The following is a 27873-nucleotide window of genomic DNA, read 5'->3' on the forward strand; positions in this document are numbered from 1 at the left end:
CAACGCTGACAAATAATGCCAAAAATTTGCAACATTGCCTTGAGCCGCCATTTATTGTTGTGAACGCACTCCTCAGTTGCAAAAAAATATATTTCATTGCAAGCATTTGTGAACGTTTGTTCGACATTACAGAACATTGAAAGAAAATACGTTTGTAAGAAAAAAAGTGTTAATAAATTTGTGGAAAAAACTCGAGTGATTCTTCTAAGGTGAGTGACCGGAAGTTATGGATATTTACAAAATTGCCAACGATTAAAAATATGTCACAATTATTGCATTTTTTCTGAGATGATGCTATTTGTGTGCTGATTACTAATTATTTACAACGGGCACAGGGATTTTGTGATTTTATTAAATTATTTGCAAGTTGAATGAACTTGATTCTATTGTTTGTTTGCATTGATATACCTATCAAGTGATGAGAAATTTCATAATTTCTGGTATTTTCAATGTGCGTGCTAGTTATGAAAACTGAAATTTCTACAAATTTCTGTGCATAGCAAAAACAAGAAAAGAAACTGTTGACAGCTGTGTCGCAGTCTGTGTTGAAACAACAGCGTCACCGCATGCCGGAACATCTTCAGTTGGTAGTTTTTTTGCGCCCTTTTTCTTTGCAGATGCTTTCTGCAAAGTTTGTTTTTTGCACAAAACACTAAACAGGGTTACCAACTCAAACTGTTTACGATTAGATTAATCATCCCATAACATGGAACAAAACATTAAAATGACCGCACGTTCAATCTGTTTATTGTGCGTTAAATGGTAACGAACCTGCTGCTGCAATTGCTCTTCTTTCCCCACGCTCGCGCGCTTTTAACAAACAATGTCATTGCACTTTATCGTGCATTTTAAATTTTGTCCAATAACAAATACATGTAAAATAGCTTTTCATTTTATTTAATTTTTCTGAAAAAAATGTACAACATTTGTATAGCAGCACATCTGTAGGTAGAATTCCGTATGCATATTGTTTGGATGGATGGATTGCTGGTTGGTTCATTGTATGGATGTATGAACTTTTTGTAAATGAAACACGTTTTGATTTTAACTCTTGTACATGAACACATTTATGTGTGTGCGAGAGATGTGCAAATGTTTGTATTCATGTGAAATACGTTTATTTTATGTACAAACTCAATGTGAAAAATACCGGCAGTACCTACTTGTAATTTATTATTTGAATGGAGAGCGGGCAAAGACACCATCTTCATCTAAATGATTTTAAATGACACCGATGTACCCAGACCGCAGACTTCTTTGCGCAAATTACATCAGTGGAAGGCATTGTGACTCACAAGAGAGCTCTGCCTCACTTTGAATTACATACAGAAGGCCTTGAATTGTAATATGGTCTGATACAATCCTTGGACGTCAAATGAACCAGAAATGTGAAATACATATTCTGTTACAAACCTGCTCCCGAAGCTTCCATTGGATCAAAATATAAACACTACCAAAAAAGCATGAAATTTGTACCGTGAACAATGTCGTTTTTGTACTATGATCATTACCGTCACTATAGGGGCGAAAAGTTTCGGATAATTCTACATTTCTGAGTCAATTGATGTCCCAGGATTGTATCATACCATATTACAAGGCACTTCAATGCCTTCTGGATGTAATTTGCGCAAAGAATTCTGCGGAATCTATGAACTTCTAGCGAAATCTGAGGAAAAAAGTACATTATCGACGTCCAGGAAGGTATATTATGAACAAGAACAACTTCAAAGCTTTCTAGAGTCTCAAGATTTGCCATCTGACACTAATTTTGTGCTTTTTATAAAGTACAATACCTAAAAACGCAAAGAATTAAGCAAGGGTCAGCTTTGATGAGGAATACAAGAATTCTGACCTAAAATAACGACATTTAACCCCCAAAAAGACGTTCGCTGAAACAACAAAATATATAAATTTTGCTGCTAAGGGGTAGCTTACACTATATGTAAATGTCATATGACACGAAATAAAAACATTCCATATCTACCAACGCAGGCAATGTGGAGACGTAAAGTATTACATTTTTGCTGGTGTGGACGCACAAAGTAAATGGCGTAAGGAAAATCCCCAATATTGCACATATTAGCGACTATATAATGATGGAAAATTTCATGTCATATGACATTTACATATAGTGTAAACTACCCCTAATTCCATAAATTCTACGGTAATACACATATTTCCTTGCGGTGTATGTAAACTTTTGTCCCCATCATTTTTTGGTTTTTGTAAATTTACCGTTATTTGTACAATGGAATATGCTTTTGTTGTTTCAAATATTGTTTATTACTGAGAAGAAATAAAACGCATACTTAGAATTTCATAAAAATCATTACTTATCCTAAAACCCGAGATTTATGGGGTGTATGTTAACTTTTGTCCCTAACTGTATGTTTTTTCCTGCCGTTTTCCATATTAATTATAGATTTTTTACTCAAATTGGCATTTTTATGAGTTTTAGGAAAACCCGAATAGTCCGAATGGCGTGTCTTACGACACCACTAGTAAAGAAGTTTTTCATGACTGAAATTCTGGGAAGTCAGGCAGTGAACCGCAGACCTTCTGAGTACAAGGCGGACGTACAAAATTTCAAAAATTGTCTCAGATAGTTCTGATTACTTTTTGTAGCTGGTTTTCCTCGCGGCCCCAATTGCAAAAGTACAATTCTTTTCGAGGGCAAGTCCATACTTCCTGAGGTAATCGCAATGGCCTAAAACTAACCCAACTAAAGTGATTTATGAGCACGATTATTTATGAATTGAGTATGCGATTTGGTCAAAACATCATAAAACTTCTTCATGAGTAGTTCCTGAGATATGGACTTCGAAATGGCCGGAATGACCCATTTTTGTGCCAATACCGGACGCTATAGACAAAAAAGGATCTGTGAAAATCTTCAAGACTTAATTTTGACTCCTTCCATTTTTTCCAATGCAACACTATGTGGTATAAAATTACCTGTTTTTCTCAGAAATGAAACCTAAAAATAGAAACAACCCTTCTCAATTCAATAAAGAAGCTATTACAATTAATTATATTATCCATATTCAAAGCCACTGTAAATTACTTATGTGGATACATCCTCACATTCAAATATCAACAGCAATGATTTTGCCAGTGCGTAAGAAGCACTGGAAGAAACAATAAAATCCTGTGTTTTGATTGCCAGCATAACCAAAGGTCAACAAGCGAAACAAGAAAACTTAAAAATAAACTTTTTTATTTGAAATGTATTCGTCTACTTAAATGACAAATATAGCTTTTAGAAAATAATTATTATCACAAAATTCACACATTATATAATCCTTAAATGTCCTCATTTACGTTGGGTTCAAGTCAATCCCAAATTCTAAATTGGTATTTATAAAACATTTTAGATTAAATTACAATTTAAGGCTAATATGACCATCTAATAACACTGTGCAACATTTTTAAGGTGATCTTGTGCAAACAATTCGAACCGATGATTTTTTGAAAGTACAGACCCAAACGACAAAAAACCCTAGTTGGGTTTTGTTGTGTCAGATCCAGCTCGGATGTTATGGCCCCATCTAAACATGATTAAATATTGAGTTTTTAAAGAAATTCGTTGCTATATCTCTGAAACCAATGCGAATATTCTTCTGACCTCTGAAGCAAATTTGTAGATAAGGACAAGAATAAAATATTTGGAGAAATAATGAACTCGAAAAACTACATTTATTGCCTCAAATTTCAAAATATATACAAAAATTCCACAATTTTTATACATTTCGCACCGTATCTCCAAACCGGTAATTTTTTCTGAATATTTTCTTTTGGAAAAATATTCCCTGGAATGTAATACACAACTCTTCAGAACATGTACTTACTTACTTAGCTGGCCCATTACAGAAAATTTGTTCCATAGACCGAACTAAGAAAAGATCTCCATTCCTCTCTGTTTTTCGCTTCGCTTTTTGGAATACCGCGCCTTTTCATTTCTTCATCAACTTGTATGCTCAATCGAAGCTTAGGCCTGCCGATTCTGCGTGCACCGCCATGTGGCATATATTCATACGACTTTTTAGCGGGTTTATCATCGCTCATACTTATTATATCGCCTAGCCAACGCAATCGTTGCATCTCGATACGTTTAACTAAATTCATGTCTTTGTATAGCTGATACAGCTCGTGGTTCATACGACGTCGATATTCACCGTCAACGCAAATCGGCCCGTAGATCTTTCGAAGAATTTTCCTCTCAAACACAAAAAGCACTGCCTTATCTGCTTGCGCAAGTACCCATGCTTCGGAGCCATACATTAGCATGGGTAGTATCAGCGTTTTGTATAGTGTTATTTTTGTTTGACGAGATGTGGCTTTGTTTTTAAATTGCTTACTTAATCCATAGTAGCATCTGTTTGCCAATACAATTCTTCTTCTTATTTCACAACTGATGTTGTTTGTTGTGTTTATGGCAGTGCCGAGGTAGACGAAGTCTTTAACTACCTCAAAATTGTAGGTACCAACTTCCACAGTTGGTCCGAGCTCTATGGACGCTTTGCACGTCGACACCATCAATTTGGTCTTTTCGCCGTTTACCGCCAGACCCACTTTCGCAGATTCTGCTTCGACCTTCCTAAAGGTATCAGTTACTTCCTTTACTGATCGTCCCATGATGTCTATGTCATCAGCATAAGCAAGTAACATGTGGCTATTGGTGTAAATTGTGCCATTTCTTTTGACATTTGCATTTCGTATTACCTTTTCCAGCAAAATGTTGAATAGGTCACACGAAAGGCTGTCTCTTTGTCCTCTTTTGGTACTGAACTGTTCGGAGAGGATCTTTCCAATTTTAACTGTGGACCTAATATCAGTTAAAGTCATCTTACAAAGCCGGATGAGCTTTGCGGGGATACCAAATTCAGACATTGCATGGAATACCTTTCATCGGAGGGGACTGTCGAATGCTGCTTTATAATCGACAAAAAGGTGATATGTGCATCTCTGCATCTCTTGGGTCTTCTCTAGGATTTACCGCAGGGTAAATATCTGGTCAATGGTGGACTTGCCAGGTCTAAAGCCACATTGGTATGGTCCACCATTGACCAGATATTTACCCTGCGGTAAATCCTAGAGAAGACCCAAGAGATGCAGAGATGCACATATCACCTTTTTGTCGATTATAAAGCAGCATTCGACAGTCCCCTCCGATGAAAGGTATTCCATGCAATGTCTGAATTTGGTATCCCCGCAAAGCTCATCCGCAAGTACCGTACAAGCATGGGTACTTGCGTTCGGAGAGGATCTTTCCAATTTTAACTGTGGACCTAATATCAGTTAAAGTCATCTTACAAAGCCGGATGAGCTTTGCGGGGATACCAAATTCAGACATTGCACGATGGGGCCAATGAGAGGTTTTCGAGGCAACAAATCACTGGGGCAAGCTAGACCTTCCAAATTTTGTACAGATGTTTATAATGGGCTTAGAAACTAATATGCCAAATTTGGTTCATATCGGTTCATATATACATATAGCTGCCGTATATATGTTCGCCCGATTTCAAGCAATTGATGGACCAAACACGCAAATTCTGCCCAATTTTTATGCGATTTGGAAAATACCACGGAATTAGGACTACAAATAAGTTTGCCAAGTTATATTGAAATCGGTTCAGATTTTGATATTGCTCCCATATATATTTTCGCCCGATTTTAGGTATTTGGTGCACCAATCCCGCTATGTATGTCCAATCTTGATGAAATTTGAAATGTGTGACGGACTTCGGTCTAGAAACATTTTTGGCAAATCATATTGAAATCGGTTCGGAATTGGATATAGCTCCCATATATATGTTCGCCCGATTTCAGGAAAATGATTGACCAAGCATGCAAATTCCATCAAATTACAATAAAATTTGGAAAATTTTACGGAATTCGGACTACAAATAAGTTTGTCAAGTTATATTGAAATCGGTTCAGATATAGAAATAGCTCCCCTATATACATATGTTCAAATTTCATGGTTTTGTCTGTGCTTTGTTATAAGTTAATAAAAAAAAGGTTCCAAATTTAGTAAAAATCGGCTAAGATTCCGACACAAAAGCCAAAGTTTGCGATATCTTTGATATTATATATTATTATTATTATATACGTCTATTAAATTTTTCCGAAATCCAATTGGTAACATTAATGGGTTTCCGATTATTCGCCAACCAAAACATAAAAATTTCCATATTTTTAAGTATTACGACATCTGAAATCAGATTTTTATGAAAAGGAGCAGATAGGCGCAGCTAATTTTTTCACAAAATGATAGTACACATTAATACCTTTCACCACATATATATAATATCCTAGATCTACCTAGATCTCAAAAGTTATACTCCAGAGAACACATGGATAACAAAGCAATTGTTCACTTCAAAAATTGACTTTTTGCCTCGAAAACCTGCTATTGGCCCCATCGTGCATTGCATGGAATACCTTTCATCGGAGGGGACTGTCGAATGCTGCTTTATAATCGACAAAAAGGTGATATGTGCATCTCTGCATCTCTTGGGTCTTCTCTAGGATTTACCGCAGGGTAAATATCTGGTCAATGGTGGACTTGCCAGGTCTAAAGCCACATTGGTATGGTCCAATTATTTCGTTGACCATTGGCTTTAGTCGTTCGCACAATATCCCTGACACTATCTTATAGGCAATAGGGAGAAGACTTATGCCCCTATAGTTAGAGCATACAGTCTTATCTCCCTTCTTGTGGACGGGGCACAGGATGCTCAGGTTCCAATCGTCGGGTACGCGTTCTTCCTGCCAGATGGTGCTAACTAGCAGATGCATACACCTTATCAGCGCGTCGCCTCCGGCTTTAAAGAGCTCGGGTGGTAAGCCATCGGCTCCTGCTGCTTTATTATTCTTCAGCCGCTTGATTGATGTTTTTACCTCATCTTGGTCGGGCGGTATACATTCTATACCATCTTCTGGGATTGGATCTGTGGTATCATCGTCTTCGCTACTATTGGATACCAGCAGCTTGGAGAAATGTTCCTTCCATACCCTGAGCACGCTATCTGTATCTGTTACCAGATTACCTTGCTGGTCTCTACAGGAGGATGTGCCTGTACCAAAGCCATCAGTTTGATGATTGACTCTTTGGTAGAATTTTCGGACTTCATTCTGGCTCCTGTACATCTAGATTTTTTCACACTGCCGCTTTTCCATTTCTCTCTTTTTCTTGCGGAAAAGACGTTTCTCAATGTTTGCGCCTCGGAACGATTGTGTTGGATGTACACGCTCGATGAATGTCTTCCATTTAACACTACATGATCAATTTGATTTCTTGTTCTTTGATCTGGAGATAGCCAGGTGCCCTTATGAATATCGAGATGATTAAATCTGGTACTGCTAACTACCATGTTTTTTGCCGCTAGAATATCAGCCTCATATCATTGTCAGATGTTTCACTGTGGAGACTGAAATTCCCGACTGTTGGGCCAAAGATTTCTCCTTTCCAATATTGGCATTAAAATCGCCTAGAATGATTCTAATGTCATGGGCAGTAGTAGTCTAAATATGTACTTTCAAAAGAGCTTGACAAAATATGGAAGCAGATTGCGCACAAATGTAAAATACAAAATGTTTTTATTTTCGAATTGCACAACTCACCCACCCATTGGAACCAAATTTAAAAGGCTTTCTTCAATGTTAATTACATGAAATAAATTCCACTTTATTTTTAATAGATAATTTCGAGTTTATTTTTACTTTTTTTGTTTGGTTTATTTCTCTTAAGGCAAAGCGTTTACATAAAAATACATTTTGTTGTTGTTCATTTCATGGTTATTTTCATCTTTGTGTTTTTTTTATCAATTTTACCTTTTTTATTTTTTGATGTATAAATTATGTGTTGTTGTTTCTTAGAGCTGTTTTTTGTTTAAAAAGCAATAAAAGCATTGCATTTTAATATTTCGTTTAACAGAATTTTTTGTTTTGTTTCTTGTATGTCAAAAAATAGTAGTGTTATTTTGTATTCGTTTATTACTATTTTTATAACTATGAATATTTTTGTTAAACTGTAAATATTTTGTTGAAACTTAACAAAATAAGTATATTAAAAAGGTTTAATTATTTAGAATTTTTTGGGTATTGTTTTCTGCGGCAAATGAAATGATAAATATCTATAAAATATTTTTATTATATATGTATGTAGGTAATATTTAACATATAGACAAACTGTATTTTGTTACATTGGGATAGACTAATTATTTTTAGTGTTATCTTTAGCTTTTTTGGGAATATTAATAAAAATATAATATTTATAGTTTTGTTATAGAATTTATTTTAATTAGATTTTCTTTGGAAAATAAAGGCCATTTGATTCGCTTTGTTTAGAGTTGTATAGTTTTTAGCAATACAATAATTTTTGTATATAATAATAAAATAATTCGTTAATGGTGTGTTTGATAGTTATAAGAATATACGTAGTTTGTTACTAAAATGAGCTTTAAGCAAGAATTGTGTGTTTGTTTTTGGTATTAAATTTATTATAAAATATGCAAAAAATATTTTTATAAATTTAATTTAAATAGATAGCATTTATAATTTCGAATTTTGTTCACAGAATTATTTTAATTAAATTTACAAGGCAATTTGTAGAGTATGTTTTAGTTTTTTTTGCAGTGTATTTGTAATGTGGCATATTTCATTTGACGAAATATGACAAGAACGGCCAAAAACAACATTTTTATATGAAAATAAATCATTTTAAGAATACCAAATAAATATGCCACATTATTTTTTAAACTGTTAACAATAGAAAAGTTAATATGTAGCTTGAAATATTAGAACATGAATATAAAAGATTATTTTCAAAAAATGGTAATAAGCAAATTGGTTCTTTTGTTGATAGTTTTTAAAAGTGTTTTTTTTTTTTTTTTTTTGTAAAGACATAATTGATGCATTCGAAACAAGTGATTCCATTTATGAATCACTCAGTTTTAATGGGGTTGCATGAAAAGAAATTTAGCTTGGCTATTGGTATCTTTCATTTTTACAAATGTGTCAGTAGTATAGCTATTATCATCTAGCATGTTAGGCTACAAATTTTGTTGCTTAGTTTTTGGGTTTAATTTATCTAATTGAAATTTCCATAAAATGTTTCTTGTTGTAAATTCCTCTACACAAATACTTAATGCTATTGATTTCTTTATACGGAGTTGGTTGCTCGATTTTTTTTTTGGTTTACTTGTTCCACTGTAAATGAAAAGCTTATAATAATACAATAATTCCCATTTTGTAATGTTTTCCTTTTTGTTTTGTTAATAAATCTTAAGGTACTCGAAAACTTGCAATCAATCCACCAGAACTTAACACAAACTTTTCTTCAAGAAAAAAAAAACACTGAAGAATTTAAATGGTGTTAAGTTCTTTTGTTAAACTTTAAGAGAACTCTTTGTTGCCATAAACTTGCTTCGCTAGTGTGTGTAGCTGTGTTTGTTTGACTCTCTTAAATCATTAACGTTGAAAATGGATTATAACGCATTATCTTGGATAGTAGTATCCACAGAACTGAGGTAATGGCACATAAGACCACACCACCCCAGCCCAAATCCAAACTCCAAGATGTTAAAAATACCCGGGCACCTAGTAGATTTTTAGCCATAATAGCTGGACCCCCGGGACGGGCCACAATTCCATCCACGGTGCCATCGTAATCACTATCCAGCATAGGTCTACCTTGTTGCCGTTTAAAGTGTATAATCATCAATGTGAACAAGGCAAACAATGCTGTAAAAGGGAAAAAGAAAATAAAAGAAGAATGTTTATAAACATTTTATCAATAAGCGTAAGCGTAATAATGTAAATACCTGCCAATAAATACATAACTCCCGTTATTAGAATTGCACTTATTTGCCTTTGACAAACGCCAAAGGCTCCCACTAAGGCTGCACTGCCCAATATTATCAGACACACCAGTGAACAGGAAATTGACAAATTTTGCATTCCTGTAAAATGGAAAATTTAAATTAATTTTTATCTAATTAAAATAATATTTTTTTTATTTGTATTTTTTTTAGTATTATTTCGATTAGCTACTTCTACATCTGAAAATGGAAAATTGAATTTAAAATAGTTATTAAAAGTCAAAGGTTAAGAAAACAAAGTGCATAAATACATAAGGAGAGTGTCTTACATTGCTGTTGTCCAAGGTGCAGTTGGACGTGATACTTTTTTCACGGTTGATTGGTGCCTTTTTTTACAAACGAAATATAAAAGCCTTATTGGGTTTTGGGTACAGAACATTGTATCGTTTTGATTTTATAATTATCTCTACAATTTTCGTTATAAAGATCCAAGTTTCCGAGTAGTAAATAATACGGAATTTCAATATTGCCCAAAAAAATTTTGTTTTATGTTTGCCAATTGTACGTTTGAATTTCAATGTATGCAAATGAGTTCGTTCGTGGGTGGTTACTGCTGGTACCAATGCTGCATGAATGGGACAATTTTGACGAATTTGGAAGCGAGAAAATAAAGTAATTGCAACTCTGTGCAGAAAGTTTTTGAGTAGTAAACTAACTTCCGTTTTGCCATAGAATTATGACATAGTCTGACGAAGTGTTATAAACCTAAATGTAGAGTCCATCTCGAACTACTACGTGATCTTGCATAAATCGACTCTTAAGTCAGAAACCTACCATAAGAGTATGTAGTCAATGTTTTTGCCATCTTCTTGCCATCTTTCTATTGAAGCATTCAAAAAGATGTATATTGTTAGTTCCTCAATCAGGCGTAGGACCGCTTAGTTTTTTCTTTTAACATTCTTTTCCGAAATATTCCATTTGAGTACGATCTACTGCGTTAGATTCTTTTACGATGTTTACCAAATAATACTGCCACCTTTGACAACAGCAAAATTATGTTTACCCTTATAAGCCACACATTTAAATGCATACAATTTAGGACAAATTAAGGCGAATACGATGCGAATAGATAAATATTTTAATTTTTATTGTAATAGATTGTTGTAATAGATATTGTCTTTAATTTTTTTATTTGCATTGCGCAATATTAATATGAAATAGTGTACTTTTTCTTCTACTGCACAAAGTGTGGTTTATAAACAAAATATCTGGAAGTTTTTTTTTTTTATTAATGAAAAGGTTGTTTTTTATATATATTTATTAATATTAATGAAATCTATAAGCAGCAAGACCAGATGAATATGATTATCAGGAGATGATGTTGCAAGCCAATGAAAATAAAAGAGAATAACAAGTAGCTGCTCTTAAACAATTGGCTATTTTAACGTAAAGCGCTATAGAACAAGAACAATTTTCAACTGTAATAATATTTGAATAATATATTTTAATTAAATAGAATCCACATAGCTCGCTGGGTATAGTACTTTTAGTGAATTCTTAATTTTTGATTTTGGCGAAATTAAAAAGTAGAAAACCACAAATTGAGTCCAACACCTTATTACGAATTTTTTTTATTCGCACCTGCGAAAGCCTCTTTTTGAAAAAATTGCTTTGCCGTGCCAAAGATAGCTCAAAAACGAATTGGTCGGTTTTTCGTATTTTTGTGGGCGTATTAAGAACCTAATAATCTTGTCTTTAAGCGGAACAGAATGAAAAAATCTATTTTAGGACAAATTTTGAATTGTCAAAATCAACATTTCGATTTTAACAAAAAATTCTGTTTTACCGTTTTTTTGTCCAAAGCTCGGACAAAAAAATTTAAAAAAAATCTGTCTTGCTTAAATATAAGATTTTTACGTATTTAATAGCTCACAAAAGTATATGAAGATCGGTCCATTCGTTTTCGAGCTATCGTTTAGCACCGACTTCAAATGCCATTTCAAGAAAAACGCATTTTAAGTTGCGCCTCTATACATAAAACACAACGGGTTCTTCACTTTGAACGGTCATCTCAGCCAATTTTGCTTTGATTGACTAAAATTTCTGCATACTCTATACTACTTGTATTTCAAAATAAGCCAATAAAATTTTGTTCGATTTTTATACCCTCAGCATTTATGCTAACGAGGGTATATCGGCCTTTTTGTAGAAAATTTACTTCTGTTGAAACTGAGGTATGGGGTATTGTATCTCGCGAATTGTTGTAATATACCATAACTTTTGAACGCATTTAGGTAAAATAAACTGTTTTAGCACGATTCACCGATGGATTTCTTAAAATTATAATTTGAGCGGAAGCTGTGGTCATATTAATGTAAAAAAATAGAAAAAAATCGTTGAAGGAAACGAGTTTTTTGAAGACAATTTTCAATTAGTGGCTTTACAATACAATGTAGAGTATAATGTTCAAAGAAGAAGTTAAAGAATACACTTCAGAGATGAAGTTTCTAATGTATGATTTTTTAATATAACCACCGCATCAATCTCAAACGGATGCTGACATTTTGAAGACTGAAAAATTGGGTTTTTTGAATTTTTGCTCTAATCGGAACGCGCAACTGTACTCGTTTAAAAACTGATTATGAGATTGTAGTACTCGCGATAACGCATTTTTTGATGTATAACTCGGGCGTGTAGCCTTCAAAGGTTCACAACAATCTCAGCTTAAAATCGAAATTTTTGTGCGTATTTTTTTTTTAAAAACCAGTTTTTTGGATTCAAAACATACAAATGTCTTTCGATTTCAGTGGAAACCCGCGTGAATTTAGTTTTTTTACGTTCTGAATCTAACAAGCCTTTGCGCGTCTAAATCCATCCACTAGATCGGCGGATATGATACCCCTCAAATTTCGAAAATATGCAAAAAATATTTTTGAAAATATCGCGTATTTAGACGCGTTTTAGATGTGTTATTCCTACTTAGATAAATAGAGCGAAACGCATATTTAAAATGTGCGAAAACAGATATTGAAAAACGTTCGCGAATCCGGAGATATAATAGATTTTTTCTAAAAACTGAGTGCGATGCTACATCCACGGTTCTTGATGGATCGCATTGAAATGACATAGGATGATGTATTTTTTAATGGTGATCATTGAAATCGGATGCGCATAAGATGCAAATGTACTTCGTGGAAATTATGGGCATTTTACTGTTTTTTGCACCCTAACATGCAACTGATGCTACATCGTGGTCGTCAAATGGAATTTCACAAAGTGTATATCAAATAAGAGGGATTGATTCGCTGTTTTGGACAATCGGATGCGCATCTTGTGATTTCCACTATTACGCGGTTTCTATGCGTTTCAAATGTTGTAATATTCAATATAACATTATTTTAATGTTATGCCACAATTGGAATTCCTTGTGATTTAATATAATGTTCTAAAAATATTCGCCAATAGGAAAACTATAAGTGAAAAAGTTGTTGCAACGGAATATCTTCATTATTGCGTGAAATTTGGACGAAAATGACGAAGAACTCAATCATTTTTTCTTCAACATTTCCTATAAAACCATAAAAAAATAAAATTAGAATAACATAATTTTTATTTTTTTTTCGTCACATTTTCATTGTATTTTTGCAAATAACACGAATACTATAGCTCCAAACTTCACGACTTAGGTTTCATTTTATTCCTCACAATGTCTGGATGCTGCTATAATTTTTTTATAAGTATAAGCGCTATTGTTTCAAAAATATGTTTGTAAATACGTGAAATTATTTAACAAATTTAATTTTTCGCGAATCCATTGAAACTTTTTGAATTTTTTTTGCATATTCTCAAAGGGTGCCAATTCAGTTAACGACAATTGGCATACTACATTAAGCCGCGATTTTTTTAGAATTTTTTCTAATTAGCATAATTAAAACGGTCATATCTTTTGCGCGCAACAATCAAAGTTGGTAACGAAAACAGATTTGGAATGACGATTTTTTTCTTAATCTATGTACCAAAAATCATAGATGTAGTATCAAAATTTTTTTTTGATTTTTTTGAAATGGAAAAGACGATTTTAAAAATTTTTGCTGATATACACTTTCATACGGGCAAAATGTGCCTCATCGAAATAATGGTTTTAGACCCCAAGTATGTTTGGACGAAATGTGTTCAGACAATTTGGAGTCGATTGAGCAATGTCCGTTCGTCTGTCTGTCTGTCCGTCTGTCTGGCTGGTGCGCACGATAACTCTCAATCAACCGATTCGATCCAAAACTTGGCTTTCGTAATATTTTGTCCAAACTTAGTTTAAGTTCGAAGATGGGCTATATCGGTCCACTCCTTCCGGTACCTCCGCCACAAAAGTTCGAAAATGTTCGGAAAATTTAGCACATCGTGAAATTTCTACTAAACTTGATGATTTTCCAAAATGGACTCAATAGGTCCACTCCTTCGCGTACCTCCCACACAAAATTTCGGATAAGTTCAGATTAGGACCTGCTCTCGAATCGCTTTGCTTTTTGTTGCAACAACTTGTGTTCATATCCCCACACGACGGTACAAGTTTCATCAGGGGCAAGTCCATACTTCCTGAGAAAATATTTTGAAAGATGCAAAAAGCGCAAGATAACTCTCAAACGGATCTGCCGATTCGGTCCAAAATTTGGCTTTCGTAATATTTTGTCCAAATAGTTTAAATTCGAAGATAAGCCATATCGGTCCACACCTTCAGGAAAAATTGTGCGCACGATAACTCTTGAAGGAAGTGACCGATGTAATCCATACTTTGCACATTCTAATATATCTACTAGATATATATCAGGTTCGAATATGGACTATATTTGTCTACTCCATCCGGTACCTCTCACACACAATTTTGGATAAGTTCACTTTAAGACCTGCTCTCGAATCACTTTGATTTTTGTTGATGCTATTTGCATTCGCTACCTCCATTACGACGGTAAAGGTTTTTTCAGGGGCAAGTCCATATTTCTTAGGAAAAAAAACCTCGAACCGATTTGGTCCAACATTTGGTCTTCGTCATATTATATTCAACTTAGTTTCATGGGACCAATACCTCCACAACTTTCGGTACTTCTCCCCAATATTTAAAAAATGTCACTAACATGCTAGGACGATATCAGTTGAATGGGGCAGCCTATTTGGTCCAAACTTTGGATCTCCTAATATTTTGTCAAAATTTAGTTCAACTTCTAAAATGGCCCATATCGGTCCTCCCTAAGGTACCTCCCCAAAAAAGGTTCAACATTTGTGCCTTAATGCAGTTAATTCCTAATCCACATGTTTGTCGGCAAGTTCAAATGTCCAAAAAGGGCCACAAAATTCTGAAGAGACCTTAAATACATTCGATCTGTCCGTAGGTGAAAGTTGAAATTTTTTAAGTTTCAAGTGGAGTTTACGGGCTTTTAGAAGATCATTTGGAAGGCGATATAATGTACTTCGTGGGAAAGTGAATGCTTCCAGACATAATGGTCCAAAAGCACTAAAAAAACCTACAGTTTCCAACATAAATGGCTGTGGTCACGACAATCGAAAGGTGGACCCACCTTTGCCCATCGTATTATTGCTCTCAAACATAATGTTCCAAGAAAAGGTATATATCGAACAACACCTTCGGGTACCTCCCACAAAAAAGTTCGAAACTTTGCTTACGTGCATTTTAAGGACTATTCGAGGATTGTTTTGAAATTTTTATTTTATTCTTTCATAGTTCCTGTGATTATGATTACACGATACACACACATATACAAAAAATGGAAAATTGCCACGTTAACTATCGACAGGAATGACAGTCAAAATCAGACTATAACATACCAACATAGACTATGGCATATGGACATTTTAATAGCGTGTGGTCAGAAGAATACAATACTTGCTGAGATATAGGCCCCGAATGAAAAAACACAATGTTTAGTTGGCCCACTCCTTAACACATCTCTCGCACTAAATTTTTAGTTGTCTTTGTTAGGCCTTTCAGTGGAAAAATTACGAATACGTACCCCACAAACATCTAAAAACGTACTATGAAACTTCCAAAGCTTATTTGTCCCCTTAGGAGAACGCTATACATTTTTAAAACTAGGATCTGTTCTTAGCACATTTATTTTCAGGACGGATAATTTTTTATTTGTTACAATTTTCCCTTAAAAAACCCCCACTTGTGTTTAACAAATTATATAACCTCACTTTGGCAGCTTTTAGATGAACTCAAATACGCGTCATGGATAATTAACGTAATTTTACTTAACATATATTCTAAACATATATTCTAACCAACTAAACTTTTGCTTTATAGTAGCATATATCCTACCTACCACACGTCATCATACCAACTGTCAGTCAGTTGTCTCAGCTTGACCATTCATCCATTGTGTGTGTAGTTTTGACCATCAAAATGTAATGAAATGTAATTGCTTTGCTGCATTATCATAACCCAAATAATGCTAATCGTGCCACAATTCTCTGTGTGGTAGATTAATCATGTGAGGGACGGGTTTTATGATAAAGAGGATATCCACACATATGTTATGTGAGGCCATTTATTCACACCACTGCATACACACTGCAGTATATATTTTGGTTGAATGAATTAGGATTTAATTGACATTGTGGTTATAACAATTATGATTATGTAATTTATTTTTGCAACGAAAATATGATAATATGGTTAAAATGTTACAATAGATTTATTAACGAGACTTGAGTTAATTTACAGAACAATTCGAAACTAATCACTGTGCTCTTGAAGAAAATTTAAATGGGAGGTGCTTGCACCTGGGAAGTTTTTGCAGATTCTGAAACTACAATGTGCAAGTCCTATCAGAAGGGGACTAACGAAAATGTTGTAGGTATCAAAATTCTCTACAAGATTGACCTTTATGGTATTTTCGTAGGTTTTACCATTATTGAAATATAGAAATTCATCTATGGATATTGTAGTTTCAGAATCTGCAAAAACTTCCCAGGTGCAAGCATCTTCCATTTAAATTTGTTACAAAAGCGCACCATGTAACCTAAAAAAATTGAGGTATGTATATGTTTTACCTTTTTTCTTCTGGTAAAATTATAACCGGAAATTATTTGGAATTCCAGTAAATAAATGTGCTGACCCTGACTTAACCTCATGTTATAAATATTTAGTACATTCTTGATAAAATTGCATGCAGAAGAGCGTTAACTCATTGACGTAATGCAAAATATTGCAATCAGTTTAAGTATTTACAATTTAAAATAATTATCAATAAACCTACTTTAAATAAACGAATAGCCTCCTTTTCAAACCATCTTCTTAATTTAAATAGCCCTGAAAGCCATAATTTCACTCAGATTACGCGCCTTTTGAAAATCACTGAACCGTTTATAGATTTGAACTTTACCTCAAGAAAGTTACAGTGTCGGCTAAAAACAAAACTTTAATGTTTTGTTGTGTGACACTAAAATGCAACATAAAAAGTCCTTGATATTTATACGCTTGATAGAAAAAAAAAAAAAAAAAAAAAAAAACAACTCGGTTTCTGTTTAAGATTAACAATAAAAGCGACAAAGCTATCACGGGGAAATAAAACTGAATTGTACACGATAGAAACCTAAAAATGTCATTTAGTTTTCTCTTTTAGTGGGGGGTTTTATTTGTTTTTCCTTCTATATTGTTTCGAACAAGGTCAATTTGTTATTATACATCATTTATTTATACTCTTATGCCAGAGACTGAAAATAAAACATTAAAGTATTTTAGCTTTTAGGAGAGAGCGGAGGTGAAGGTGCTACCTTTCTCCATTCTTACCCATAAGCTCAAAACATTTTCATGAAAATTTTCATAGTCTGGCACAAGACTTAATTTGATTGCTATTTTAATCGAATGATAAAATTAGTATTCTAGATTCTATGACTCCGTGCATGACCTTTTCAACGAGTAAAGAAGTATTAGCCGACTTTGCCGAGGGATATATAGGATAACATGGGGCAGCTTCACCACTCGTTTGCCAGTTCCGATTTTATTGATGCTACATGAAGATCGTCAAAGGGAAAGTTGTAGATCTTCGATTAATTCATACTTTCCCTTGGACGATCTTTATGTAGCATCAATGAAATCGGCGCTGGCGAAGGCGCACCAGTTGCGAAGTTTCCCCATGTTACCCTACTCTTAGCCAGTGTGAATTGAGACAAGTATCTATGGACAGACAAATATCGTTTTGCTAATAAATTTATCCATTTTGGAATTGGATCTAATTTTTGTTGAAATTTCTTTTAATAGTTGTCTTGGAAACAGAGGTTTTAGTCGGTTCCCGTAGAATTTGTCATAGCTTATGTATGGGTCATTACGCCAGGAATCATGGACTGACCCATGAAAATAATTATATCATTGTAAACAGGATTTCAAGGACTACTTTCATAGAAAACTTTAAAACAATCCTCGAACAACCCTTAAACTGCACTTAAGCGAAAATTTTGAACTTTTGCGAGGGATGAACTGGAAGAAGTTGTCCTATAAAGTCCATCTTCGAAAAGCTCGACCAATGTCAGTCACTTTCACAAAGATTGGTCTAATATCAGTCACTCCCATAAGCCATTTTTGTTGGTCACCGTAAAATATTTTATAAACTTTTATAAACCACTATGTCAAGATGCATGGACTTGCTCATGAAAAAAAATTGTAAACATTGCCACAAGATACCTTCGGTAAAAATTTCAAAACGACCCTCAAACAGTCCAATTATGAATATCATCTCCCCGTGAATTTTCTCACTTTTTCCTATAAGTTGAAACGGCAGAAAGACAAAACTCACAGGGAGTTTATTACATTCATAAGCACCCTGTATGTGTACGTTTGGAAGACAATTCCGATGGGCCAAATCGGATACTTATTCCTAAGATATCCTGCTTATCAGTTGTTGTAGCAACGCAAATATGTTTATTTATTCAGTTATCTGGTTCCTCTGTAATAATTGTTCCACAAACATCCCTGATGGTGGGACAAGGGAGACTTCTCTCATATCAATGAGTGCACCCCGATTCATATTAGCTCAATGATATGGGACCAACAGTTTATCGTCGAGTCCGAATGGCGTGTCTTAAGACACCACTTGTAGAGAAGTTTTACATGGCTGAAATACTCAGGAAATGTCGCCAACATTGCTAAGGGGTATTTTGCCACCGTTGAAAATTGTTTGATGCTGCCTGGCCGGGGAATCGAACCCACGACCTTCAGCGTGCAAGGCGGGTGTGCATGCATAGCATTGCACCACGGTGGCACCAATTGATGAATAAATGAAATGAAAATGAAAAAAAAGAATAGTCTCTCTGCTATTCAAGCCTGCCAGGTAGATTCGTTGATCTACGGTTCTCGCTTATACCTTTGGAACTCTATCTAGATCTTCATGATGATCTCGGCTGTCTTGCCTGGTTACAACTTGTAGCAAAAATATCTATACGATCGGATAAATGTCCTTAAACTGGACTTTCGCTAAAATTTTTTTTGAAATTTTATGTGAGAGGTAACCGAAGGGGCATATGCCTGGGAAGAAAGATAAGGGCAACCCAGTTCGAAATTTGGCCTTCTTTATTCTTTTATTTTTTTATGTCAGAAATGAAGCAGGCAACAAGGAAAACAGACGAGGTTGCTTATCTACCCAGGCCTTGAGGGTATATAAATCGGAACCAGACTTGTTTAAACGCGCTCTTATTGGACGAGGATTAAGGACAATATACATATCCTAAGGGAATTAGGAGCGAACTTTACAATGAGACCTCGAGGGTCATCTAGCGACGATAAATCACCAGGCATGATATTGAAAGATGTTGATATCGTTATCCAAAATATAGGGGGTTGATCTGAACGCAAATTGAAACGTGGAAAAGGGACAAAGGCAAAAAATGTCCGTTCAAAATAACCCCAATAAATTACTGGAACCAAAGTAACCCTCCTCTGGACGGTCTGTCATCCTATACAGATGGCTCCAAGATGGAAAAAGGTACAGGTGCTGACGTCTACTGTGAAAGCATAGGTCTTGAACACTCCTACTAGTTGAACAACGACTGTAGTGTATTCCAAGCTGAGATCTTCGCGATCAAAAAGTAGAATTGATAAAAAGTCTGGATGCTGAGACCTTTGAACTAGTGACTGTCGTTGACAAGCCTTTAGCATCAAACCTGAGGCCATGCTTGAGTGTAGAAACCTAACAAATGTTTTCCGACTATACTGCTGGTACCCAGATTGGGAAATGAAAAGGCAGATGAATTCGCTAGACATGGATCACAGTCAGTATGTCAACATAAGAACCACTGACTCCAACAAAACACCAAATACGTCACTTTTTTGTCGAAGACGAAACTTTTTTTGGCTTATCTTTCCTTTACCGACCCACCTCAGAAAATTATGAAAAAATTACCGCAGATAGTGCTTTTTATCCCGATTCCAACCATGTATTGCTTTTGTTGCGGAAATGTATACTTCCCGAGATATGGGCCTCCAAAGTTCCACAAAGACCCCAGTATAAAATGTGGATATTTTGAGGCCCATATCTCGGGAAGTATATATTTCCGCAACAAAAGCAATACATCGTTGGAATCGGGATAATAAAAAGCACTATCTGTGGCAATTGTTTTCAATTGTTTGTTCTGCGATGTTTTGCCAAAGTTATAGGTTAGGGCCTTCGCGGATCTTTGGAGGCCCATATCTCGGGAATTATACATTTCCGCAACAAAAGCAATACATGCTTGGAATCGGGATAAAAAGCACTATCTGTGGTAATTTTTTCATAATTTTCTGCGGTGGGTCGGTAAAGGAAAGGAGTTCCCGTTTTTCGACCAAAGAGGCAAGAAATTATGGAACAATGAATATAAGTGCAACAATTTGGCAAACTTTATTGATCTGCAGAGCAAATTAGCAATTATGGTGCGTTTTATGCAACATTCCGCCACAGCAACAACCAAAATAGTCTCTCTAGTTTCGAGGCGGTCTTTGCCAAAGTCTTATCCAAAGAATATAGGAGAATAGATGGGTTTAAAAAGTTGTTCAATTCTATATTTTGTTCAATGATAAAGTCCACTCCGAAAGGAATGTAGCACTTAGTGCGACAGTACTTGTGTGGTTTCACTCGACTAATGCCCTGTTTCACTAAGACGATTCGAATACAATTTCGTTCGAACTACTACCAAACTTATGTTTTTGAAAAATATTTTATTCATTTATGTGTATTTTTAATCAAATGAACATTTTCTACTACAACGGGAGTTTGATAGTAATTTCAAAGAATTTGAATTCGAATCGTCTTAGAGAATAGGACCATTATAAATTCTTTCGTTCACAAAACCCAAAAACTCCTCCTTGTCTACAATACTGTCATCTGCCTGCAGCAATTTTCCTTTTAAGGTGATTTTTTGTCTCAGTAGAATAGGATCTTCTAACTTAAATTCCATTATTATTTGAGTCAATGTGTACCTCGTTTGAATATTCCCAACAGAGAGGGCACATTTTATGAAACACATTCGATTGAATATTTAAATCCTTTATTTGGTGAATATTTTGAAGGAAAGTGGGAATTTATTTTGTTTGTTCATATAGTGGGCCGAATGGGGTAGGTTGTTGTCTGTTGAATGGTTGATGACCATGAAGTGTTTCGGCCAGACATTGGCATGTAGTTTGTGATTCAGTACATGTTGTTTTTCATCTATGACCTCAGACGAAATGCATAGAAATTCAAACAATTTACACTTGATGTGAAATTCAGGCAGACTCGCACACACACACATACCGAGACTGGCAATAACCCAACCAAAAAAGGAAACGGAAATGGCCTAGGGCTTTTCTTTACTAAAAATAAAACATTACAAGCATATTTTCGGTTAAAGCAAGTTAAACAATTACTTAGTTACTACTGACGCTTTAGGTTTTTTAATTGGAAATGCAATATATAAGGGGCTATACATACATACATCGTTATGTATTGTTGGAAGGAAGTACCCAACTTAATATAAAATGGCAAGCTTTTAATTACATTTAGCACTAACGAGACAAGCTTCAAGCGTTTTCATGCAAATTGTTTTTGTTTTGTTTCAAAAGCATATTGAATTTAAAAGGAAAATCTCTTTTTTGGAAATATTCTAGAATGATTTTTAGAGATGATAATTTTTGCGGTACAACCTACGTGATAAAGAGCCTTTCTTTTTATCTACTTTCATATCCTTAGAAAAAAAAGAATTCAAAAAAAGAGGATTGGAAATAAAATGCTACAAATTTTGTTTGTTGTTGCCATGAATTTTGTCGCTCATAAAATTATTCGACATGCATGCATGTGGTAAAAGAACGGCGTCAACGAATAGCCTAGAAAATAATTAATATGCATATTTTTTCTTTCTATATCTTTGCAGAAATTATTCTTTATCTCTTTTGTAAATTGGAAAACACATAAAAGCACACACCCACACACAAAATGTCGGATGAAAAAGCTGCCGCAGTTGTTGCTGAAAGCAATACCCCCGCTGCTACAGAGGAAACTCCTGCCGTCACTGCCGCTGATGCCAGTTCAACTGATTCAGCAGCGCCCCCTTCATCAGAAGCTGCCCTTGAAAGAGAACGTTCTGAGAAAATCCTCAAAGCAAAAGAGTTATACAGTCATGGTTCACGTAATTTCTTGGTCAAATCGTATGCCGAAGCTGCTGATGAATTGAGCCAGGTTTGTGCCCTCTATGGAGAATTGCATGGTGAATTGTCCGATGAATTGGGTATGCCTTATTTGTTATACGCAAAATCATTGATTGCATTGGCTTTGGATGAAAACAAAGTTATTGATGTACCCGATGAGGAGGAAGATGATGAAGAGGAAGAGGAGGAGGCAGAGGCTGCTGCAACAAATGGTGATAAACCCGAAGAAAATGGCACAAAATTGGAAACAATCAAAGAGGATGCAGCTGCTGCAGATTCCACAGAGAAAGTTGAAGAAAAACCTACAGAGGAACCTACAGAGAAATCTGAAGAAAAGGCCGATAAATCCGAAGAAAAGGCCGAAGATAAAACCGAAGAAAAAATGGAAGTTGATAAACCTGCAGAAGCAACTGCTGCTGAATCAGAAGTAAGCAGTACCGATGAAAAGAAGGATAAGGAAGAGGAAAGCAAAATAACAAATGGTGCAACCACCAATGGTACCGCCATAGTAAATGATGGTGAAAAGCCCTCCACATCAAATGGAGATACCGGAGAAGATGCTGTCGATGAGGATGAAGAAAATGAGGCCGTAAGTTTGAGCTTTTTGTGAATTGCACCTTAACATATTTTTATAACCAATTTTAATTATTATTCTCTTCACTCAGGCCTCAAATCTCCAATTGGCCTGGGAAATCTTAGAATTGGCAGCCAAAATCTTTTCACGTCAAGGCGAAGCTGGCCGTTCAAATCTGGCTGAGGTCCACACCGAATTGGGCAACATTGAATTTGAAAATAATGTTTTGGATTCTGCTCGTGAGGATTATGGTAAGTTTATACTCCACTTTATTTGACTTTGAAAAGTTGTTTACCCTCTTTTTTTTTTCTTTGTCCGTTTTTGCAGAAAAAGCTCTCACAATCTACAAGGAATTACCCGCCAATTATCGTCGTGCCATGGCTGAGATACATTATAAAATTGGCCTTTCCTACTTAATGCAACAATCAAATAAAGAAGGTGCTGCCTCCTTGAAGGAAGCCTGCAAATTAATTGAAGGTGAAATTGAGGAAATCAAAGCCAAACCAGATCTAACAGATAAAGATAAGAATAATATCCAAGATATGGAAGAAACTAAACAGGAAATTGAAGCAAAAATCGTGGAAATTGAGGAGACTCAAGCACAGGTAAGAACAGGAACAGGAGCGACAATACAAATACAGCAAAACAAAATGGGCTTGTTATAAGCAAGACTGAATCCTCGATCCGCAACACATTCCTTGTGGGAATCTTAAGTCCTTCTTTTTATTCGTTAGCGGACATAACGCCGGATGGCTATAATAAGGCTTAGAAAGAATTAATATTTTATTTTGGATTCTCTTATTGATATGAAAGAAGTCTCCCCGTCACTTCAAAAACGTTGGTGGGACATAAAAACAATGCAATTCTTAGACCAAGTTATTTAAAATTGCATGGTCATTATGGAGCGAAAGTTTCGTTTGGGGCCATTTGTTGTGGGTGCAGAAAAGTCTACCAAAACAGTTCGCTTTGAAGTGCAAAGCTTGGGCTTTATGTTACGCATTCTACCTTCGTTATCGGCCTATGGGACTCAACACTACATGTCAGGCAACGCGAAGAGTTCTAAGCTGTATGAACTGAATCTTTGGCGCGCCAGCTTCTATTGGCATGGATGCATCCTGAGGAAATTGGGAGCAAAATTTAAAGTTGATCCCCGAGGGAAACTTGGCGACTATATCTGGAGTCTACTGAAAAAGGCTAAGTCTTGAACACGTAATCAGTTGGATAACGACTGCAGTGAATTCCAAACTGAGATCTTCGCGATCAGGAAGACAGCAGTTTTGATAAAAAGTCTGGATGCTGATATCTTTGAACCGGTGACTATCTTTGTGGACTCTTCAAGCCAACAAACATTTAATGTTAGGCAGAGCGTAGTGCTCTTAGGCTGAACTGAAACATTGGCGCGGCAGCACCTATGGGCATGGATGTAAGGGAAATGGAAGCAAACTTCATGTGATTTGAAGATGTTGAGCAGTAGAGATTAATGTAACCGATGGCGGTCTATCCTTCTATACAGACGGCTCCGACATGGAAGAAGGTACTGGTGCTGGCGTTTACTGTTAAAGGATAGGTTCTTCAACACTTATACTAGTTAGACCACGACTGTAGTGTATTCCAAGTTGAGATCTTCGCGATCAGGAAGAATAGAATTTATGAAAAGTCTGGATGCAGAGATCTTTGAACCGGTGTCTTTCTTTGTAGACTCTTAAAGCCAACATTAAATGTCAGGCAGAGCGTAGTGCTCTAAGGCCGAATACACTGAATCTTTGCGGCAACCGCACACATGAGCGTGGATGTTATCCTAAGGGAATTTGGACCAAACATTAAAGTGGATTCTCGTGTGAAAGAAATCTAGCATCTATATATCACCAGTCATGAGATTTGAAGACGAGTAGGTCATTGTACCAATAAGAGATGACCCGAAGTAACCCTCCTTTGGCCGTTTTGGCATTCTACACAGACGGCTTCAAGATGTAAGAAGGTACTGCTGCTGGGATTTTCTATGAAAGGCTAGGTCTTGAACACTTATACTAGTTGCACAATGATTATAGTGTATTCCAAGCTGAAATCTTTGCGATCAGGAAGGCAGCAGATTTGATAAAAAGTTTGGTTGCTGAGTTCTAGGAACCGGTGACTTTCTTTCTGGATAGTGAAACGATTCTTAGAGTCATAAAATCCTTTAGCATCAAGTCAGAGGTCGTACAGGAGAGCAGAACATCATTGCAAAACCTAACAAATGCTGGGTACAGCGACTACCAGTATATTGCGCCAGATTGGGAAACGAGAAGGCAGATGAACTCGCTAGACATGAATCAGAGTCAACAAGTCTAGCAACCACTGACAAAGCACATATGGCACTTTTTTCGGAAAGATGAAACATTCTTCTATGAAAAAGCCAAAGAGTTCCAGCAGCGTGTCAAGAGCCATTTGGCCAACTCTATCAATCAGCAGAACAAATACACTTATTTGAGCAAATCACCAATTAGGGCGATGATCGTCCACTGTAATATTAATGTTTTCTCCAGCATATGGACCGATGGACAACGGTGTATTACTGGAGGCTCTGCGAAGATGAAGAAGAGGCTGAGGCAATGGAAAATCTTTTAAGTCGTTACCCAATACAAGCTTGCAAGCGATATAGCATGCTAGGAGGAGACCATTTTCCTACAAGTTTACCATTTTAAACAAACGTGGAGCCCGTTCCCATCATCAAGAGCTTGGACGGGGCAACTTGGAAACGTCAAATTCTATATAAACGTCAATTTTCTACATCTTTATAAAACGCACCTTTCAATTTCAGTTTATTTCAATTCTTAATGGCCAGTCTTTCAGTCTTTGTATGACTTAAATATAGTAGCTTAAAATACTAAGGACGGAATGCTATACTACTCAAAAGCAAAGGAAATACTGTGGGTAATTAAGAGTAAAGGGACTTTTAAGTTGTACTCCTCCTTACAGAAACTTTTTTTAATTTAAAATGAATGAATTTAAACCACTCAATGAAGGAGAGAGTGGGAGGGATATTAAACTACTCCAAAAACTATTACTACTACTCTTTCTTCTTTTTGCCATAATTGTGCTACTCCTCCACCCTTCGATTCCTTATATTTTTTTGGATGATCACAATGGACCGAATGGTCTATGAGTGGCCATTTTTGTTATTGTACCATTTCAACACCGATTTGAAAATACATATCCACCCCCTAGTCTGCGGACATAAATTTATTTCACTCGCATATAAAGGACAGACCGATTTTCTAATAGTACGTTTACATATGACTGGATTTAATAAATCTGGTCTATACGCCAAATAAATTCTCATAAAGGAGGATAATGCGGCAAAAAGCTCTAATGTAAATATGGCTTTAAACAGACTCGTGTTTCTTGATTGAGTACACAGTTCTTAATCTTCGGCACTCTTCTATAGCCCTATTTTTTCTTTCAGCCAAAAATAATAGTTTGCATTTGGTACTTGCTCTCAACTTAATTGTTAAAATTACTAATAATTTCCTGTGAAATTATTTTGTTTATTTTATGGCTTCATTTCTTCTCTTTTTTCAGAATATTGCTGAAGTGCGTGCTGCCTTGGATAGTTATATTAAGCCAATGAGTAGTGGAGATGCAGATGCTGGCACTTCGAAAACAGCAGCAGCCGCTGGGGCAGCAACTGATGGCGCTACATCTACCTCCGGCTCTGCGGCGGCAATAACTTCATCATCGAAACCAACAGATATTTCACATTTAATTAAACGTAAGAAGCCCGAGGAATCCACATCAGAAGCTGAGGCAGCTGTTGCTTGTTCACCGGCCAAACGTCCAGCGGTATAATTACAAGGACTGGCATAAATTAAGTGCATTCCAGCAGCAGCAACATCATCAGCAACAACAATACATTTTAGCAAGAGAAAAAATGGTCACCTTGTTGTAATATCTCTATCTTTGTAGGCCACCATCACCTTTGTATCATTTTTCTTTTCAGTTCAGTTGGTTTTTTATCTTTATGAGAACTTTCCCTATTTTCCTTTTGTTGTTTACTGCACAGACAGTGAAAAGGACCTACCTTCCTACCTAGATATTTACACACACACAAACACATAAACATACATTTTAAGTTTTAAGTAGAAATTGTTTTCTTTTTCATTTTTATCCGTTACTTTGTTGTATCAGCCAAATTTATGTTCCCCCATGAATTCTGTTTCCTTTATGAAACGAAAAAATATAAAAGGAAAAACTTTTGTTGCGCTCAAACTTTATTTTTGCAAATTGAGAATGTATTCTATTTAGTTAGTGGTTTAATGTTAATTTTGTTTATGCGCCCCCCTTAACGAAGATAGGAGTTTTGTTTCTTTTTTTGCATTTTTTCATATTTTTTATGTTTTACTGCCATAGGGCACATTATTATAAAAATATATCAAAGTCCTTAATTTTCGTTTCATCTTGGCTTTAGGCTACACAGTTTTGCGCAGAGAATAGGACATCAAGATTTTTTAATTGCATGTAAATTTTCTGAAAATTATATCTAAAAATCTGTGTGGTCTAAATGAAAGCTTCAACACCACTCATATTTTATAACTATTCGCCACATTCGAATTGAAGCTTCAAGCTTAAAATCCTCATTACAAAAACAAATAGTATTTAAGATAACACATCTACTTATAAAGCTAATAATAAAAAAAGAAATAAAATAAATCTTTTTATTCTTAAAACCCCGAAGAATTTCAAGTGAATTTTCTTTTGAAAACCCACAACTCAACACAACAACAAGGAAGGTGGTACGTATACAGCAGACAGGGCGGGTGTTTATCTATTCT

General features: G+C 35.5%; 2 protein-coding genes across 25 annotated transcripts in view; one reads left to right on the forward strand and one right to left on the reverse strand.

Annotated features, from left to right (window-relative positions):
• The first annotated feature begins 17 nt into the window (after window positions 1-17).
• Window positions 18-27772, forward strand: Nasp (Nuclear autoantigenic sperm protein). The gene is made up of 5 exons (XM_073968597.1): window positions 18-209; window positions 22218-23080; window positions 23157-23316; window positions 23393-23670; window positions 26624-27772. The coding sequence occupies exons 2-5, from the start codon at window positions 22280-22282 to the stop codon at window positions 26888-26890; spliced, it is 1506 nt and encodes a 501-aa protein (XP_073824698.1). The 5' UTR covers window positions 18-209; window positions 22218-22279; the 3' UTR covers window positions 26891-27772.
• Window positions 8870-27873, reverse strand: part of LOC141394267 (uncharacterized) — a 187728-nt gene continuing 168724 nt past the window's right edge. For all 24 annotated transcript variants that reach the window (XM_073968423.1, XM_073968500.1, XM_073968589.1 and 21 more), the window contains 2 exons: window positions 9828-9965; window positions 8870-9747 (listed from right to left, as the gene is read on the reverse strand). In XM_073968423.1, the coding sequence (XP_073824524.1) occupies window positions 9467-9747; window positions 9828-9965 (419 nt within the window). In that variant the 3' untranslated portion in view covers window positions 8870-9466. The remainder of the gene's footprint in view (window positions 9748-9827; window positions 9966-27873) is intronic.

Source organism: Musca autumnalis, unplaced genomic scaffold (assembly GCF_047663935.1).
Source record: "Musca autumnalis isolate F117 unplaced genomic scaffold, ASM4766393v1 scaffold_1, whole genome shotgun sequence".
Taxonomy (NCBI): Eukaryota; Metazoa; Arthropoda; class Insecta; order Diptera; family Muscidae; genus Musca; species Musca autumnalis.

What these genes read in the sequence shown, in the direction of transcription:
- Nasp (XM_073968597.1), top strand. Translation starts at nt 22,280, where the DNA reads ATGTCGGATGAAAAAGCTGCCGCAGTTGTTGCTGAAAGCAATACCCCC. An exon ending in TTCTGCTCGTGAGGATTATG is followed by an intron (nt 23,317 to 23,392) that starts GTAAGTTTATAC and finishes CCGTTTTTGCAG; the next exon opens with AAAAAGCTCTCACAATCTAC. An exon ending in TTGAGGAGACTCAAGCACAG is followed by an intron (nt 23,671 to 26,623) that starts GTAAGAACAGGA and finishes CTCTTTTTTCAG; the next exon opens with AATATTGCTGAAGTGCGTGC.